Here is a 19,376-nt window from a genome sequence, read left to right on the forward strand (position 1 = left end):
TTTTGTGTTTAGTTAACAACAGGTTTATAAATGCTTTTTGTTTAAAGTGAAATGGTGTAAACATCTGTCCACAAAAATGGTTAATTCTGCAAATGTGGAAATAAAGTGAATCTGGCGCCTGTTGCTTTCCCAAGTGGATTTTATTGTAAGCAATTCAAACTGTGTAGCAGCACATGAAATATTTGTGCAGACTTTTATAATCACACTAAGTAGAGATGTATCATGATACAATATATCTGTGGCCGATATATTATTGACCAGTAGCTGGTAAAAATTTAAATATTATAAATTTTTTTCATCAATGGAATTTCCCGGATGATAAGTTGTGATATATTTGCATTCACCAGAGAATTAGTCTCGAAGTACTTGCAGCTTTTCTCTTTTCGGATGATCTCAATCACACGTGCAGCATGTGTGATCAGGAGTATGTGTAGCCAAGTTATCATGTCATTTCACCCAGTCAGGATTATTTCAGCATCTTTGCACCGTGTTATGTTATTTTTTGCACTCATCTAAACCATGATAATCTGCCATAAGTAAAGATATGGCATTTGAAGTACTTCGTTTATAGGTCAGTCCATCTCATAGCGGTTTAGTAGAGGTTACTTGACCATTAGTCAAACATTTTGAGTCTGATGAAAGAAAATCAATATTTGTTCAATCAATAAAAAGATTTTCATTCACAGTTGTTTACACATTTCCTTATTTTTAAATTGCCATTTGACTTTTTACTGGTGGTTTGTTCCGACTGGTTTATTTCAACTGACTTTTCACTTATTGTCATAAATGCTTGTGAAAGGCAACCACAAAAGATAATTATTACATTGGAAATGGTATGTTACAGTTTGAAGTGGAATACAGCAAATTCTACAATAAGGGTCAAACTGTTTTCAACTATGTACCCCAGTGACACCATTAGCAAGCAATTTCTAAAGAATTATTTAGTGAATTCACTGGATATTTGTCAGTCACAGAATGAAACGGTGACAACAAACCTCATTAACTCAAGTGAATGAATTAATCAGCCATATGCATTTGCACATGGCTTAATTTGAATATTTCAATTTCATAGACATACAGTGACATCAAATTATTAGAAACACATACGCAATGACATCATTATACAACAATCAGTGCAAAGGAAGGGCTGCAGTTGTTTTACTGAAATAAAAAGAGGAGTCGATTTCCTTTGACGGATTCAATTCTTGATCCCAGTGCCTTGGAAACAATTCTTTTTCGAATTGATTCCCAGATCTATGAATCGCTGAAGTGTCACTCACTTTATCTCAGCACAAGCTCACTAAGTACTGTTTATTGGCTAATTCTTTATAACCGTTTTATATAATAAGGCCTTTGCTTAATATAAATACTTGAGTGTAGGACTTTACTTTCTGTGTAGAGTTAGCTTTGTTGTGCAGTAGAAAACACTGTATCAGCACATCGGAAGTTTGCTGTTATTTATTGCTTATGTGTGCAGTGTGAAATAGGCTTTACACTCAACTCCACCAACATACCAATGAAACAAGGTATTTCTTACTGAAATGGCAGAAAGCAAGACACATCCTTGCATAGGCCTAAATTATGCACGCTGTATCATAATACGCTGATATATTTCTCTTTTCTTTCTCTCCGCAGACACTGCTGCACCCTTTTCTCCTTCACTTTTTTTTTATTTTAATTTTTTCAACTTTTTCCTACACTGTTGCTCCAAACTCAACAGTCAATGTTTATTGGAGAGGAAACGTGCAAGTATAGACAGACCATCTCAGAGCAACAATGAGCACGTCAAAATCCAGTGGACTCAAAGCGCCCAGCAAAATTGGCAGACCAGCCAATGCTGGGGTCACGAAGACGTCTCCTTCTGTAGGTAAGAGCCATCTCTTTCTATTATACATCTTTTTACTATACATCTCTTATATATATTTATTTAATACTATACAATATCAATAATATTGTTTCCAAAGTAGTTCAGTCAAAAATGTATTTTATTTTATTCATTTTTGGGTGAACTAACCCTTTAAGTTTTACTTTACTTCCTTATGTATTTTCAAATCTTAAGTTATTGTAACAATTTCATTCTGCAGTCATATGGCTGTCTAAAATAAATAATGGACTTGTTAGGTAAACCAGACTTGCAGTGACCCATTGCAGTAATGAAATCAGGTCAAAAATAAAAGCAGCATATGTTTTTAAATTCAATTATGTATTAATAATGACAGTTTGTATATTAAGTACAGAATCAGTAAGTGTATTGTGGTAGTTGGAATTTTGAACAAAGCCTATATCTTTCCTTCCTTTGGAACAGGTGCCGCTAAACCAGCACAAGGTGACAAATCCCCAGCCGAAGCCCAAGATGCAGGAGAGCAGTTCAAGATGGGGGATCGTGTCTGGGTTAACGGCAACAAGCCAGGCGTCATTCAGTTTTTAGGAGAGACCCAGTTTGCCCCGGGCCAGTGGGCTGGAATTGTACTTGATGAGCCAATTGGGAAAAACGATGGTTCGGTGTCAGGTGTGCGCTATTTTCAGTGTGAACCGTTGAAGGGTATTTTCACACGGCCGTCCAAGCTTTCACGCACAGAAGGTGAGGCGGACGGCACAACAACGGCTCCTCCGTCCCGTGCTGCATCACCTACACCATCCACTACATCAGTATCTGCTTCAACCGAGAAACCAGCTTCACCCACTAAACCTGCTACACCAGCCTCAGACCTGGTGCGGTCAAAGAGCGAGTCGGTGTCCAATCTGTCAGAGACTGGCTCGGTCAAGAAAGGTGATCGGGAGCTAAAGATCAACGATCGAGTGCTGGTGAGAATGTTGTGATGGTATAGTGATGAGCATTATTGTGAGTCAAGTTAGGCTAATTTAAGGATTTAACATTGTTGTCATTTAAAGTAGTGGTTCTCAATTCCAGTCCTGCTCTGCACATTTTGTATGTCTCTCTTATCTGACACACTCAGTTCAGTTCATGGATCTCTCTTCTTAAAGCTAATGATCTGAATCAGGTGTTAAATAAGGGAGATATACAACATGTGCTGCACAGAGGGGGGGTCCCAGGATTGGAATTGAGAAGCAGTGATTTACAGCATTATTTAAACAGCATTTTACAAGTTCTTTTATACTCATTATTTATGCATGTTTTATGATTGAGAGATTGCAGTCCATTTCTATGAACCCTGTAAAGTATTTATAATGCATTATAAGGAAATTTTTCAAGCATTATAATGCATTTATAATTCCATATAAAAATGTTGTTGTAGCATCTGAATAATCTACAACAGTTATATAACATTGCAAGCTACAGTACAAATATTTATCTTGAATTTGTGTTTCCTCAAGCTTTTAAACTACTGATTGGAATCATTAAGATTTTTTCATGTTTTTTAAAACATATATTTTATGCACACCAAGGGTCTATTTATTTGCCAAAAAAATACAAAGCAGTAATAATGTGAAATATTACAACAATTAAACCATTTTATATATTTTTAAAATGTAATTTATTTATATGATGCAAAGCTGAATTTTCAGCTCCATTACTCCATTCTTCAGTTTCACATGATCCTTCAGAAATCATGCTAATGTTTTTTAATTGTCCTTTTAAATTAAAAATATAAGTTAAAAGTAAGATAAATTAATACCTTAATTCAATAAGGACGCATTAAATTATTCTAAAGTGACAGTAAAGAACGTTTCATTTTGGAAAATATTTAATTTCAAATAAATATGGTTCTTTTGAATGTTCTTTTTTGATCAAAGAATCCGGAAAAAAGTATGTTTTCCAAAAATATTAGGCATGCAGTTGTTTTCAATATTCATACCAAATCTGCGTATTTGAAAGTTTTCTAAAGGATCTTGTGAAACTGAAGCATAAGAGACGTCTTTTTAAAAAACCGGAAGTGTAAAAGCTTAAGGATTTGGCATGTTAAAATCTAGAAGGTTTGAAAATTTGAAACTGAAGCATTCAAGATAAATATTTATATTGCAACGTGTAGTGTTAGCTGGTTCTTGTGAAAAGTGAACCCAAGTGTGAACACTCTGAAGTAACTATTTCACCTAGCAGCAGAGTCTGTTGGTCTTTGTGTCTCAATTTCTCAGCAGTTGCAATATGAGAAGGCTCATAAGAAATGGAATGTGAGTGTTTAAATTGCAATACATGATAAAATAATCTCAATATATTTTTTTGGCAAAGTTGTGCAGCTGTATAATATAATTGTAAAATAAAAACAATTAAAATAAAAGATATTTTATGTTTACTTGCTTCTCATGTTATTATGTATGCATTATAATGCCTGAAAATGCCTGTATATTGCATTCTAAATACAGGCTTCATAATAAAAATAAGTGACGGTGAGCTTCTTAATATCAATCAGAATAAACAAAGTATTAACCTTTAAACTCTGTATCGAGAAACATTGTACCAGTGAATTATTAGGCTGCTACAGTGAAGCTGCTGTTACACATATTTCACCATTTGGGAATCCTGTGTATTGGAATGCGTGTTAAGTCCTTGTTTCCTTGACATATTTTAGGTTGCTGGCACAAAAGCTGGTGTAGTGCGTTTCTTAGGCGAAACCGATTTTGCCAAGGGTGAGTGGTGTGGAGTTGAGCTGGACGAGCCCTTGGGAAAGAATGATGGTGCTGTGGCTGGAACCAGGTACTGTGGCCTGTTCTTACATTTACCATCTATACAAAAAGGTAAATTATCAGAATGCCTAGAGTTTTTCATTGATGGATTTGTGCATCATCAGGTATTTCCAGTGTCAGCCCAAGTATGGTCTGTTTGCACCAGTGCACAAGGTGACCCGTATAGGTTTTCCCTCCACTACCCCAGCCAAGACAAAGACCACTGTGCGGAAGACAGCGGCCACACCATCGGTACTGAAACGCAGCCCCAGTGCCTCCTCCATCAGCTCCATGAGTTCTGTGGCCTCATCTGCTAGTTGCAAGCCAAGCCGAACAGGACTGGTGAGTTACATTCGTCCTCATATGCATGCATGTCTTTGGTTACATAACTTAAGCATGCTTAACAGGGCCAAAATGTGTCATTTCTGGGATATTTGCAGCACCAAAATGCAACTGCAAAATCATTTTCCAGACTGTGTTTTTCAATCAGCTATTTTCTGGCAAACATTAGTGTTTGGCAAACTCAAGCGATTGATTGAGCCAGTTGACAAGCCAGGTCTCAAACAAATAGGTCAATGTTTTGATAGCAGAGTCACATGAATACATTCGCTGATCTGTTGCGCTTTTTTAGCGTGCAGCATTTCAGGGAAACCAGCTTACAAATGGCTTTCCTAGGCAAATGCCTGCTTTCTACCCAAATGAGGCTTGTTATAAAATGCACTGGAAATAAAATTGACGTTTTTACACTTTATCTGTGCAAGCTAGCATCAAATTGGTTGTTTTCTATGAATCCATTCCTAAATTTCTGAAAAGCATACTAACTATATCTTATGTACACAAAATCCAAAAAATCAGAATAGCTTCTTCTGTAAACATTTTCATTAAACCTTTCTTTATCATTGGAGATGTGTTCAAACCAGAGGGTCAAAGGTAGAAAATGGCCATTTATTTCTGAATGCTTTAATGAAAAAATCTTACTAAAGTTATAAGTGGACCTCAAGGAATGTTATTACATAATTTTTATTTTGTATAAATAAAAAACCTTGCTTTTAAAGGGCACCTATTATGTCCCTTTTTACAATATGTAATATAAGTCTCAGGGGTCCCCAGAATGTGTCCGCTCAAAATACTCCACAGATCATTTATATCATTTTTAAAATGCCTATTAATTTGAGTGGAAGCAGAAACACACTGTTTTCGTGCATGTTTCTTTAAATGCAAATGAGCTGCTGCTCCCCGCCCCCTTTTCCAGAATATGGCTGTGTCTTTACAGCTTATCTCAGATACTCTGCCAAAAACATCTGTTTGGTTTTTATTATCATGTCTTTTGCACTGAAATTATGCATTTTAAAGCCATATTGGTTTAAAGTTCTGATATACGGTTTTCTGAGTGCACACATCCAAAGCACTCGCACAAAGCGGCCGTCACACGACATCTGAGTACTAAAATAAGTTCTCTTTCATGTCTTTGTTTGCTTAAACTGTCAAATACACACAAGTTTATGTTAAAAACAAACATATAATATATAACTGGTAATATGACCCAAACACCCAAAAATCACTTATTGAATGAATGATTTCCTTAGCTTTAATAATTTAAAAAGATTTTAAATTTTGCTCAGGGCGGGGTTTCTGCTAATACGACAGTGTCCATAAACAGTTGTGGGTGGGGCCTGTAAAATGTGACATCACATTTTACGGATTCTGCGAATGACTTATTCTTATTCTGAGACTTCTTATGATTTATGGGGCTTAAAAAAACGGATCAGGTGGCTTTGTATCATTATAAGTTGGTTGTGTACACACTCTGCCAACACACATTTGTGTTCAAACATCATGTAAAATTTTGCATAATAGGTGCCCTTTAAATTGCAGCCTTTTACCATTTGTAATCTAAGCCATTTCATGATTCTGGTTTTATTTTGATTAATTGTTCAGCTGTAATTATAAAAATGCACAGAATATGTTAGGTCTGATAGCGGGATCAAATTTTCCAGTATTTTATCTAAACATATAAGGCTCTTCTGCAGTTGTATGGAATCAATGCCCAGTGTAAATGTAGCTTTAATGGTTCTAAAAATGGTGTGAATATTACCAAAGTCCCTTTAAGGCAAGTCTTGTCACTCGGCGGCCATATTTGAAACGCCTCTCCGGCATTCAAGTGCAGCTCCTATCTCTTTGAATGGGGAAACATCAAATTCTCCAAAACTATTCGCCAAGTTTAAGATTAAAGTCAAGTCACCTTTATTTATATAGTGCTTTTAACAATACAATTAAATTTCAAGTTTGAAATCACCAATGAAATCTGACAACAACTGTTTCATAAATGTTGTTTATTTTGCTCAAATAGCGTTAAAAAAAGCTTATGAAATGGGAAATACAGGATCTGTAGTTTTAAAGATCCTTAATGAATTTTTTTCTGAAGTTGACGGAGACGTCTACAAGGTATGCGAGGAAGATCTCTGGCACTACGGCACTTCAGGAAGCCCTGAAGGAGAAACAGCAACACATTGAGCAACTCCTTGCCGAGCGTGACCTGGAGAGAGCTGAGGTTGCCAAGGCAACCAGCCATGTGGGCGAAGTGGAGCAGGAGCTTACGTTACTGAGAGAAGGCCAGGAGCAGGTTAGACCCAGCTGTGTCATCTTTTATCTGTTTATTAATTTTGTATCAAATAAGGAATAATTGATAGCAGGCCATTGAATTATAGAAAAATAATCCATGGTAATACCCCAACACAAAGAGGGTGTTTGTTTCTGTTATTTTTTCTATAATTTTCTTAATCAGCCTGTTGTCAGGTACCACACCAAGACATTTTTCAGGTTTTTGTCCTTGAAACGGTCTTCTAAATAAGTTTATTACACATTCCATCTTAATGCTCCATTGCGAGTTCTAATCTGTGTTTTTTGAACTAGTAACACAGGATTAAGCCATTCTATGCAGAAGGCTGCAAGGCTCTTTGAAATTATTGAAATCATTTAGCAAAATGCTCTAGAAATATAATGTGGTCAATACCTCAGTTAAACTACTTTAGCCTTTTTAGTCTTTCTACTTCAAAATTTTACATTTAATTCAGTGTTTTACATGTCATTTCTTGTATTTTTGGAAATGTGCTAGTAGTTACTAAGTACAAATTATTTCTACACCATTTTCTTTCAGTGTAGAAAAATAATTAGCAGCTTAAGACTGGAATAAACTATACAACTTTTAAAAACTGAACCGATTTTAAAACCTGCACCTGGTTGCTAGGAGATGCATGACAAATTAAAACAATGTGTGTTCTAAAATCAGCCCAAAATATATAACATGTTTGATATCCTCCGACTGGGTGTATTCATAGTCTGAAGGTAACAAATCAGAGACTGTGACGATCATACACGATGCAGTTTTCTATGAAATCTGCAGACTGGCTCCGACTTTCGGCAACCAACATCAGCTTCACCAGACTCATAATCTGGGCAAAAGTTGTGTAGTGTATTCCAGCCTTTAGAATGTCTGTCAGCTCATCAGGTGCAATCATTCGGAGTACTTATCTGGATGCAATTCAGAAATGAGCTGTAGCCCAATGTGTTTTAAGCTGTAGTACTTCTGAGTGTGTAACAGAAGTGTAGGCAAGTTTTGGACAGCTCATATTGATGTTCGAGTTCTGAGACTACTTCTTTTATATTAGTAAAGTTAACATTTTTCAAATGATTACAACATAAGTTGAGCTTATTAACATTAGACCCTGATGTTTCTAGTTTTTCACACCAAGATAATATTAGCAAGGCATAACCATAACATAAAACAATTGCTTACAGATTTGTTTTAAAACATCATAAGACTAATTCATGAGTGGTGGTCAACTGATATAGGTTTTTTTTTTTTGCCTGATACAGATCTGACATTTTGGAAAGCATGCGTAACAATTTCTGCAATTAAATTGAAATGTATTTGACCTAATGTTTAAGTTATTAGAAATAAATAAATGATTTATTAATAAATAAAAAACATTATAATTTAGAATAAAATAAGGTGAACTTGATAAAAAAAATAAATTTACACTTAAAGGGTTAGTTCACCCAAAAATGAAAATTCTGTCATTAATTACTCACAAACCCATCGTTCCAAAACTATAAGATCTTTTTTCATCTTCAGAACACAATTTTAAGATATTTTTGATGAATTCGGAGAGCTCTCTGTCCCTCCCATAGACAGCAAGGATCCTAACACGATCAAGGTCCAGAAATGTAGCAAGGACATCCTTAAAATAATCCATGTGACATCAGTCGATCAACCGTAATTTTACGAAGCTACGAGAATACTTTTTATTAAAAAAATAACAAATTTATTCAACCGTTTGTTTCCCTGGCGCCATTTTGGAGAGTATCACATACGTAAACAATATATGCAACGTATGTACGCGGATACGTTGTTTACGTTTTTTATGCTTTGATCTGAACCACCAGGGTGACGCAGAGGAGACGAATTGTTGAATAAAGTCATTATTTTTGTTTTCTTTGCCCACAAAATGTATTATCGTAGCTTCGTAGAATTACAGTTGAACCACTGATGTCACATGGATTATTTTAGCGATGTCATTACTACATTTCTGGACCTTGATCGTGTAAGGACCCTTGCTGTCTATGGGAGGGTCAGAGAACTTTCGGATTTCATCAAAAATATCTTAATTTGTGTTCTGAAGATGAACGAAGGTCTTACAGGTTTGCAACGACATGAGGGTGAGTAATTAATGACAGAATTTTCATTTTTGGGTGAACTATCCCTTTAAGATTTTTCACAAATAAATAAATTGTTAAAAATGTGGAAAAAAAGAAGCAAACACTGGAACCAGTGGGCGTTTGCTTAAGCTGTTTACAAGCTAAATATATACTGGGAGGTGGGAACTAAACCACAATACCTTACAATCGTAGAAATTGCTTGTGGGTGTCCAGTGATTTTTAAAAAATGTATTAATTCATTTATTTTTTAAAACTACTTTCTGCATGCAACTCGCACTGCTTGGATCATTTACACAGATCTTGCACACAGTACATGCGTTTTTAATCAGACTTTTATGCACAGTTTAGAAGATTTAACTGCATTTGCTAAAGTTTACACTCGAATTAAATGTTTATTAGATATTCAAATACCGATTTTAATGATATAAATGCACATTTGCGGAATGCTGTCGGCATATAAAAAAATATTCTAGCCTTTATAAGCTAATGAAGAGGAAGAACGAGCGCTCATTTACATCAGTGCTCAGGCTCTGAGGTTCTAATAAAAGCCTTTCTTCCCCTTGTTACTTCCACTTCTGTTTCAGAAGTAGTGGTTATGAAATCATAATTGTTATGTTTATTTGGTTTATTTTTATTTATCTATGATCACAGTGTGCTGCCTTTATATATACTGGCATGTGATTGATTACACAATCCACTTACACAATCCAGTTACGGCATATACATAATGTTGTACCTTTATCTCTGGATATTTCTCAGGTTTTTGAGTCATCTCTATGTATGTAATTGGAGTAACAAGGGTCTGTATGACAGTAAGGCCCAATCCCAATTTTATTTTATACCCCTTCACCTACCTGTACCCCTTCCCCTTGTCCCTTGAAACAGAGTGTCAAGGGGTAGTGGTGAAATATTTCCCTAAGAAATGGAACACAACTACTATACCATTACAGATCATCATACGTCGTCTAGCTACTACAGTACACAGACCTGTGCTGGTGTGCATTAGAGCTTTTAATTACTGTTCTACTATATAATATGCTGCTTACTGACACACACACACCCACACACATATCGGAGATTGCGCTGCTCACACATCGATGAGCAAAGAAAGTTGTCAACGCTGCCCCGCAACTTTTATTAATAACACAATTTAATTACTGAATCAGGCTACATTGTATTTTCCAGCAACGAGAGGATATAATCGCTGTTTTTGGAGTAAACTCACTCATTGTAAAGAGATGCGCGTACATGCAACTTTCATCTCGCTCTCTCTCTCTCTCTCTCAAATTGGCCATATTTGAGAGAGATTTCTAAAATCTTTAAAATTTTCATTAATGCCAAAAATGCTTACATTTATGTGTCTTTTTGTTCGCTTGGGCAGCCATGTTGCTGCTGTAGCTGGTTTATGCTGATAGTGGACATACCCCTTTGTTTGAAGTGTGGTCCCAAAAATTTTTTGTTTGAAGGGCTGTCTGGCCCTTCCCCCTACCCCTACCCCTCCAATCAAAAGAGAATCGAGACACCCCTAAAAAAAGAAATGGGATTGGGCCTAAGAGTGTGTCTGCCTCGGCTCTTGATGTGTTGGGAGTAGCATCACGTCAATACAAAGATGAAGTCCTTATCGCTGGAGTCTGAGTCAAGTCTCGAGTCTTTGGTCACGAGTCCGAGTCGAGTCTCAAGTCATTTAATGGCTCGCTAAAAAATCCCATTCAGAATCCTCATGTATTGAAATCTTCCTATTTATGATGCTGTTTTATAGGCTATAGACAAAATATATGATCTATGATCTGCTTTGTTAAAAAAAGAGGTGTTAAGATGTAAGGTTAATGTACATCCAGCCTGTTACTTGTTTTAATCCATTACCATGTTCAAAACAGTTTTTTCTATAATCAAATTCTATAAAAAGAGTGTGATCTACCATGACACATAAGGAAATAGCCTGTGACACAGATATTCCAAAACCATACAAATAAAGTTTTTCTTTATGATACAAGTCAGGGGTATTCAATTAAAGTTCCAAGAGGCGCGGCCTCTATATTTTCTTCTAAGCAGAGGTCAGACAAAAATAAATAAAAATAATAAAGTACATTTTACATGTATTGTATTTATACATTTAGATACATGCGAGGCCATGTGACGGAAAAAATACTGTTCAGGGTTTTCCTCCTGAAATCTATATTTAATATTTTACTTAAAAGCATTAGCCTATCTACTAAAAACAATATAGCTACAATAATCAAAACGTTCTCATCTTGAGCAGAAGACAAAAATAACTAGCAGTTTCAAAGTTTAAGTTCTATCCTTGCCATCTAACAACAGTTTCCCAATTATAATTACATGATTCTTATGAAATGTTCTTAGCCTACAGATTAATAATGATAAATGTAGATCGGAAACTTCTTGTCACATCTGGTTTGAACAGTCAGAGGCATTGGTTATAGATAGATAAATAGATAGTAAGAAAAAATGACTATTTAAAAAAAAAAAATCCTGGTGTGTTTTAGTGAAAGTAATCTATAATTTTGCTGCTCACCGTGTTTCTGTTGTTAAAATAACCTCATCATCCGTGCCGGCGCGTGTCCGAAGATAGAGAGAGAAAGCGCACGGAGCTGAAAGGTCTTGAATAAAGCGTGTTTGGCTTTAGATAAAAATACTAGAGGATATAGCGTTGAAAAATATTTGCCATAAACGACCCTTGTTATGTGATCCGCTCTGCTGTTTTGACGCGCAGCTCATGTAAAATAGTGCTGCTGTTGCGGCTCGTGGTCCGCCTTTTGAATAGCAGTTATAGAAGTATTTAAGGATAAAAGACTCAAGTTGCTTTTAAAATATTCACGAGTCATTTTGCTCGAGTCAAGTCTGGAGTAATTTCAAGTCGAGTCTGAGTCAAGTCTGAAGGCTATAAAAATGCGCCTCGAGTCCAAGTCACTAACTCGAGTGCCCATCTCTGCTTCAGTGAGTGAAGTTTCATTTTTTTCAAGATTTCAAGTAGTCAAAGCACTCCTAATGGAGAATGAGCCTTAAAGGGATATCCACATATAAAAATACAGTTTTGGGAGAAGCCAGTAATATAGAATTTGTGCAATAATTTCTATTAATTTAGTCAGTCGGTTCAGTATGTTTTTCTTACAGATATGGAAAATATTAATGCAAGTTATAAGGTTAGATTAGGTAAATATTATTGTTTTGAATGGTTTCTGTAGTATGTGTTGGAGGTTGATGCCAAAATGGACCAGCTGCGAACTCTTGTGGAGGCTGCGGACAGAGAGAAGGTGGAACTGCTCAACCAGCTGGAGGAGGAGAAGAGGTGTAGTATTAATGAATCAATTTAAGATATCATCATATTAAAGACCTCCTATTTTTGTTATTTCACTTTAATGGCTGTGAACCTATTCATTGGCATTAAAGTGAAATTACTGAACCTACACATCGGAGCCTGAGAAAAATGCTAATTTTAGAAGAACATTTCAGATGGCACTTAGAAGCTTTTGCATTTTTGTTCAATAAAATGCATAGAACGAGAATAGTGTTCACCCAAAAATTAAAATGCTGACATAATTTATGCACCATAATGCCGTTCTAAACTTGTATGACTTCTATAACTCTGTCAAACACAAAAGATCATATTTTGAAGAATTCTGGGAATCAGTTTTGGTGACCTTTAACTTCAATTTAATGGGGGAAAATAGGTTATACACGTTTGGACCAAAAAGGTTTTTAGTTTTTTTTTTGGCATGTCAGAATTCTGTCTTTCTCTTTCTGGTAACTTTATAAAATAACATTTACTATAAAAATACAACCCAAGTTATTTTATGGTTACTAAATAGTGTACCAGGTGACATGTACATTATTATTATTATTATTATTATTATTATTATTTATTTAAATGTTTTTTTTATTTCTCATGCCTTGGAATGGAAAAAATAAATAAATAAATCAAACCCTTACAATACAGCTGACAAAGGAGTAAAAATGTAAACAAAAATTGACAATGATAAAAATTATTGTCCCAAACAGGAAGGTGGAGGATCTGCAGTTTCGGGTGGAGGAAGCTTGCATTACCAAAGGAGATTTGGAGGTATTTGAGGTTATTTGCTCTGATATAGCATTCAGACCAACAGCTGTTGTCACACTAGACTTTGACCCATTCACTCAATTTAAATGACAAGATGTGTGACCGATAGAGGTTCTAAATACCACAGATTGACCACAGACGTCAAAGCTGCAGGTTTGCAATGCTGTGGGAAAGGAGAGTAGATGGTGTATTTTTCACATTTTCAGTGTTATCCATGTCTGTTATTTACATGTTGCTTGTTTAAAACAGAAGGCAGGAGTGTCCAAACCTGCTCCTGGAGAGCTACTACTCTGCAGAATTCAGTTCCAACCCTAATCAAACACACCTGTACCAGATAATCCAGGTGTTCAGGATTACTTCATAATTACAGGCAGGTGTGTTGGAACAGAGTTGGAGATGAAGTCTGTAGGATGGGTGCTCTCCTGCAGCAGGGTTGGAGATCCCTGTTTTAAGTTATGACATCATATCCATAATTTATATTTAGAGCCAAATAATGCTGAGTCCAGTTTTAACACAATGAGAAAAGTATTTTATTTAGACTGGACTGCCAGTTTTTTGTTGACCTAACTATGAAAGTACTCATGCATTTTCAAATATTATACATAAGTCTTGGTCACACTACTTTGAGTTCAATATAGTTGTTTGAATCATCTGCAGAAATTTAAAGAGCTGTAATATGTCCGTTAGTTTATATTTTATGGTTTTGTTTTCTCTCGTCTTATTCATGAATCAAGTACTCTTGAAAGATTCACTGATTGTTTCCAGCCCTCATTATTGCACTTTTGAGTTATTTTCATGTCTTGACCTATTTATTCAAAAATAACTCTTAGGTTATTTTCATCCATTCAAATTTATGAACGTGTTGTCTAATGATTTTACGTTATAAAACATGCAAATCAGCAACCTAGACAATGAATTCTTGTGGAGATTAACTATTTTAAAATAGCAAAGAACAGTTGTTTTACAAGTGAATTTCCATTTAAAATGGATACTACATTGTCAACTTTCAAGTTCATTTGTCCAGTTGATCATCCAGCCTACACGATGTTAAATATTTTTCTTTTTAAATAGTCTTATGGAAGAATTTGGTAGAGTAATAACTACTGAATTAATCTGTAATGCCGTAACAAGTCACTAACCTACATGAAGATCTCGAACTTCAGTATAATCATGTTTTATTTGATTTAGTGCCTAGTCATTAGGAATAACTTTTTTATTGTTCCTCTCCTCTTTGTTGTGGTCAAAGTACCGTTTTATTTATTTTTTAATTTTAATTTATTTTATTTTTTTACTGTATCTAACCCCAGTCACTATAATGCTGCATGGCGTTTGGCAATGTCTGGCATTTTATTTGTTTGTTTGGCCATCATCAGCATGTTTATAAGCATTGACCGATACTCTGTTGCAATATTTCCTCACACTTTCCTCAGCTGTGGCATTGATTTGACTTGCATTCATCACAACATCTTCCTGCTCCTCTTTTTCTGCGTTACATTTCCACAACTGTCCTCTTCACCCCTCGTCTTTCTGCATCAGGCTGGCATGTGATGGTGGCACTGGTTGTGTTTCTTCCTCTCCCCTTTCTGTACTAACAGACGCAGACGCAGCTGGAGCATGTCCTTCTTAAGGAGCTTGAACAGAGTCTTCTCTTTGAAAAGACCAAAGCTGACAAACTTCAGAGGGAGTTAGAAGACTCTAGGGTAATGGATCTTCACCTGGGCTATGGGTCAAGGATCACTGAAGATATGCTACAATGCTCCAGCTAACAATTTTTTTCTATGTCAGGGGATCTTAACTGCATGTTGTTCAATTATTCTAATTAATAACTAATTTTAGGAATGATTACTAACACACACTAAATATCTAATTGCTGTAATATCATTGTGGTGTCTTAATATACGTATAGGCATGGAGAACACTAATTTGTTTTGTACCAGGGTTCCCACAATCATAGAGAACCTGAAAACATCAGGTATTTATAAGTTGTACAATCTGTACAAACTTAGGAAGTTCTATAGGAAATATATATTTTTTTATATACAGAGTGCATTGGTTGGTTCTGTATTTTGGTTTTTCCATTCATTTTTCCCATAGGGATTTTTAAAATGTTTTTATTAAAGCATTTTAAGCCATGAACCAAACCACCAGCTATAAAGCAAATTAAAACATTACAAACTTTTATTTGAAGCACTAAAGTATTTAACAATCAGAAAAAAAAAGACAATATTATATATAAATATAAAATTATTCATTTAAAGTTGATTTATATGTATACGTAGTGGCCAAAACTGATGTCCGCAAAGGACATTTCTAATTTGCTTTTAGCTCTTTCTCCACTAGAGTTTTTGAAAAAAATAAATAAAAAAAAGCCAGCATTTTTGATTTTCACTACAATTTCATGGTTCCCAGAATATTTTGTTGTATGAATATCTGAACACGCAATACATCAAAATAAAGAACAGAACCTTTACTTTAAAACAAGCTTTTTTTTATCAACACTTGTTGAATGTAGGCAAGTTTCATAAAGCAACATTTTGAGCAAAAAGCTGAGAAAATCAAATTTTTATGCAATACTACAAATACATATGTATCATTCAGAACGATCATTAAAGCAAAGATGCAGTAGATCGTTTCTATCAGTACCCCCCAAAACTAGCACAGTCCTTTATGAGTCCAGTCCTTATCTGGACTCATTCAGGAGATGCGTAAAAGCGCCCCCGAGCGTATATCAGTGGAAGCCTGGAAAATTCATTTTTTGGCTGGGAAAGAGTTAATGACCCTACAAAATCAAAATGTATTGGGAAGAAGAAAACATTGTTTTAGCTGATACAATTATTTGGCAAAAAAGCAAACTACAGCTTATCATGGAATGTGGATTTTATTTTACTATGCACAAAAATGCATAGAAAAACAAAAAGCTTACAGAGGAAAGAATACATTTAATACAAGAATATAATTCTGAATTAATTATTTTTTCTTGTTTTCTTACAAACTCCGTAATAAAATGTTTTAATAAATGATGTCCATTTTCCTAGACCGGACATCACTTCTGGCCACTTCTGTATATATAGACAATATATTTTATGTTTATTACAAAATCACTCACCACTACATCACATTATCTTCAGAGCATCATGGGTAATGTACTTTTTTCACCAGATTCTACTGTTAATCAAGATTTTATTTTTTTTAATAAGTTGAAATAAACTGATGGCTTCAATAAAGCATATATTGTCGATTAACAACATCAGAGCTCACAGCAGGCTTAAAAAGCTTATAGCTTATTGTTAAAAATTATCTTTTTACCTTTTTTTTAACTTTCTGAACACAACTATTGCAGACTATTAGGGAGAGGTAGTGTAAAGCAGAGGGTTGATTAGGAAAAATCAAACAAACTGGTATATAAATGTAAATCTGCCCAACAATGTCTATGGAAAAATTTACAGACAAGATCATGATAATCCATTCAAGTGTGGGAACCCAGTTAGATGATCAGTTTTGGGTTGGTGGTTGTTCACCTTCTTGTAAAGTCCTTAATCCTCTCAATTCTGTCCCAATTTTTTTTAAACTTAGCTTAGGTAACATTGCTCCTATAAATTGAATGGAACTACATTTCTATGAAAATATATTTAAATTATTCACTTTAACCTGATAAGACAATCATATCCATACCATCAGATTACTTCTCACTTATCCATACAGCACACAGAGTTGTTAAAGAGCATTTTTTTCTTTTAGGTGGCCACAGTCTCTGAGAAGTCCCGTATATTGGAGTTGGAGCGGGATCTTGCATTGAGGGACAAGGAGGTAGCTTCACTTCGTAAGTCACTGGAAGCTTTACCAGGGCAGGATGGGGTTACTGACTCCACCATGGCAGTACTCCAGGAGGAACTCTGTTCCCTCCATACACAGCTGGCCGCTCAAAGCGACAGTCACCAAGCAGAGCTGTCTTCCTTGCGCGAGATGCTTGCGGCTCGAGAAAAAGAACACAGTGAATCTCTGTCACAGCTCCAGTCATCCTCAGGTCGCTTATCGAAGGATAACGAGCAGCTTTTAGGTCAGCTGACAAAATCTAAGGAGGAGAATTCAAATATAATTGAGGAGTGGCGTGCTAAACTAGCATCAGTTGAGGCCTCACACCAGCAAGCCTTGGAGGAGCTCAAAACCTCCCATGAGCCAAGCAAATCTGAGCTACTGGAGGTACACAATGCTCTGGAACAGTTGAAATTAACACATAAACTGGAGCTTGAACAGCTTGCTAACAAACATGCTTCTGAAACCATGGGGTGGACGGGTGAAGCCAAAGAGCACAAGGCACAGCTCCTGAAAGTCACCGAAGAGAACGAACGGCTGGTAGAAACACTACGCACCAATTTGGAGAAGGCAGAGGAGCAGCACCTGGTGGAAATGGAGGAGGTCTTAGGAAAACTTCACAGCACTGAGCTCAGGGTAAAAGAGCTAGAGGACACAGGAGTTAAGTTAGGTCAGCAGTTGCATGAAAAGTCACAAGAAGCTCTGGAGCAAAAAACAGCCCTTCAGACTCTGCAGTCACAGCAAAGTCAAGGGAACCAAGAGACGCAAAGGTTATTGACCCAAATAGAGGAGGCAAAAAGCCATTCCAGATCTCAGGAAGAAAAGGTATGCCTTCATGTCCATTTGCATGTAGAACATTCATAACAAAGAATCTACAAAGGCTGATAATGAAGAATCAACAGCAGTTGCCAAAGATTTTGGCACAAATGCTGTGTTCTTTGGAGTGCAAACTTCATCTATTTTTAGATATTCCAAGACACCCTAAACCATATTGTGCTGAAATAATGGTTAGATCAATAATAACACACATAGATTAACGCACAAAAAAGCACTATTTGAGTGCTATTAATTTTATTAATGTCTGTTTATAATTTATATTAAATGAAGTTTTTAATATCTTTTTTTAGTTGTTGTTTGTAGAAACATTGATTGCATGCCTCATACAATGCAGTGAGAGGAAATATAAATGTAATGCTGTAATCAACACCATTAGCAGAATGTCCAAGTTGCTCTTTTCTATTCAGCAAAAATGCATGGAAACTGGGGCTGTCAAGCTCAGTGACAAAAGTCATTATAAAATAATTTTAGAAGCATTTCAGCTATTCTGAAGCCACACAATAGCTTTATATGAGAAACGGGCAGGAATCATTCCGTCTGCTATAGATTTCAAATCTCATTTGACACATTGAAGGTGCATTTGTGCCAAATTTGACATCAGTGGTATTCCATGACACTGATTTTTCAGTGAAAACTGCAGGTCATTCATTCAGTCATACATTCTTATTGTTTGATCATGGCATTCGTGCATTCTGCATAATAGGGCTGCATGATTAATTGAAAAAACAAAATCACAGTATGGCTTAATGCTATTGTCAAATTTCAAAAACTGTGATTTAATTAAATAAATGTATGCGCTGTGTGTTTCAGAGTGAAGCGCAGCACTGTGTTCTTACACATGAGCCACTCGTGATCTGCCATTGTTTGCAGCATCTCAGAGCGGTTCAGTTCACAGTAAATGCTGCTCCAAACACTCTGTCTGTCTATCTGTGCGTGTACACACACACACACACTAATGTTTTCTTACTTTACAATATTACAATAGTTATATTTCTTTGTTTATTTAGTATTTTCTATATTTTTATTTGGTAATAATAATTCTTCATATTATTGTTGTTTTATAGCCATATAAAACTTATACAATTACAATATTTTTGCTAAATTGTGTGATCCTACAAAACAAGCACAGCAAACCATTTTTTTTTTAAAATTCATAATCACAATTTTTATCCGATTTTTTTATTTTTTATTTTTATTTATTTATTTTTTTTTTATTTCTCCAAATCATGCAGCCCTATACATCCATGGTAACTTTGTTCTTAAAAGTGTTCTGAGATTTTATTTTCCATGATATTTCAGTCCTTTACTT

At 35.5% G+C, this 19,376-nt stretch overlaps 1 protein-coding gene across 2 annotated transcripts in view; it reads left to right on the forward strand.

The window, feature by feature from the left end:
- LOC306871975 (CAP-Gly domain-containing linker protein 1-like) overlaps nt 1–19,376 on the forward strand; it is a 35,477-nt gene that overhangs the window by 2,222 nt on the left and 13,879 nt on the right. Inside the window, exons 2-10 of one of the 2 annotated variants that reach the window (XM_079420274.1) lie at nt 1,636–1,867; nt 2,306–2,805; nt 4,530–4,654; nt 4,749–4,965; nt 7,049–7,246; nt 12,546–12,649; nt 13,360–13,420; nt 15,013–15,117; nt 17,156–18,055. In XM_079420274.1, coding sequence (XP_079276400.1) covers nt 1,777–1,867; nt 2,306–2,805; nt 4,530–4,654; nt 4,749–4,965; nt 7,049–7,246; nt 12,546–12,649; nt 13,360–13,420; nt 15,013–15,117; nt 17,156–18,055 — 2,301 coding nt within the window. In that variant the 5' untranslated portion in view covers nt 1,636–1,776. The remainder of the gene's footprint in view (nt 1–1,635; nt 1,868–2,305; nt 2,806–4,529; nt 4,655–4,748; nt 4,966–7,048; nt 7,247–12,545; nt 12,650–13,359; nt 13,421–15,012; nt 15,118–17,155; nt 18,056–19,376) is intronic. The other variant, XM_079420275.1, reaches the window with a different exon arrangement.

The sequence above is a fragment of the Barbus barbus genome (assembly GCF_936440315.1).
Source record: "Barbus barbus genome assembly, chromosome: 6".
In the NCBI taxonomy this organism is placed as follows: domain Eukaryota; kingdom Metazoa; phylum Chordata; class Actinopteri; order Cypriniformes; family Cyprinidae; genus Barbus; species Barbus barbus.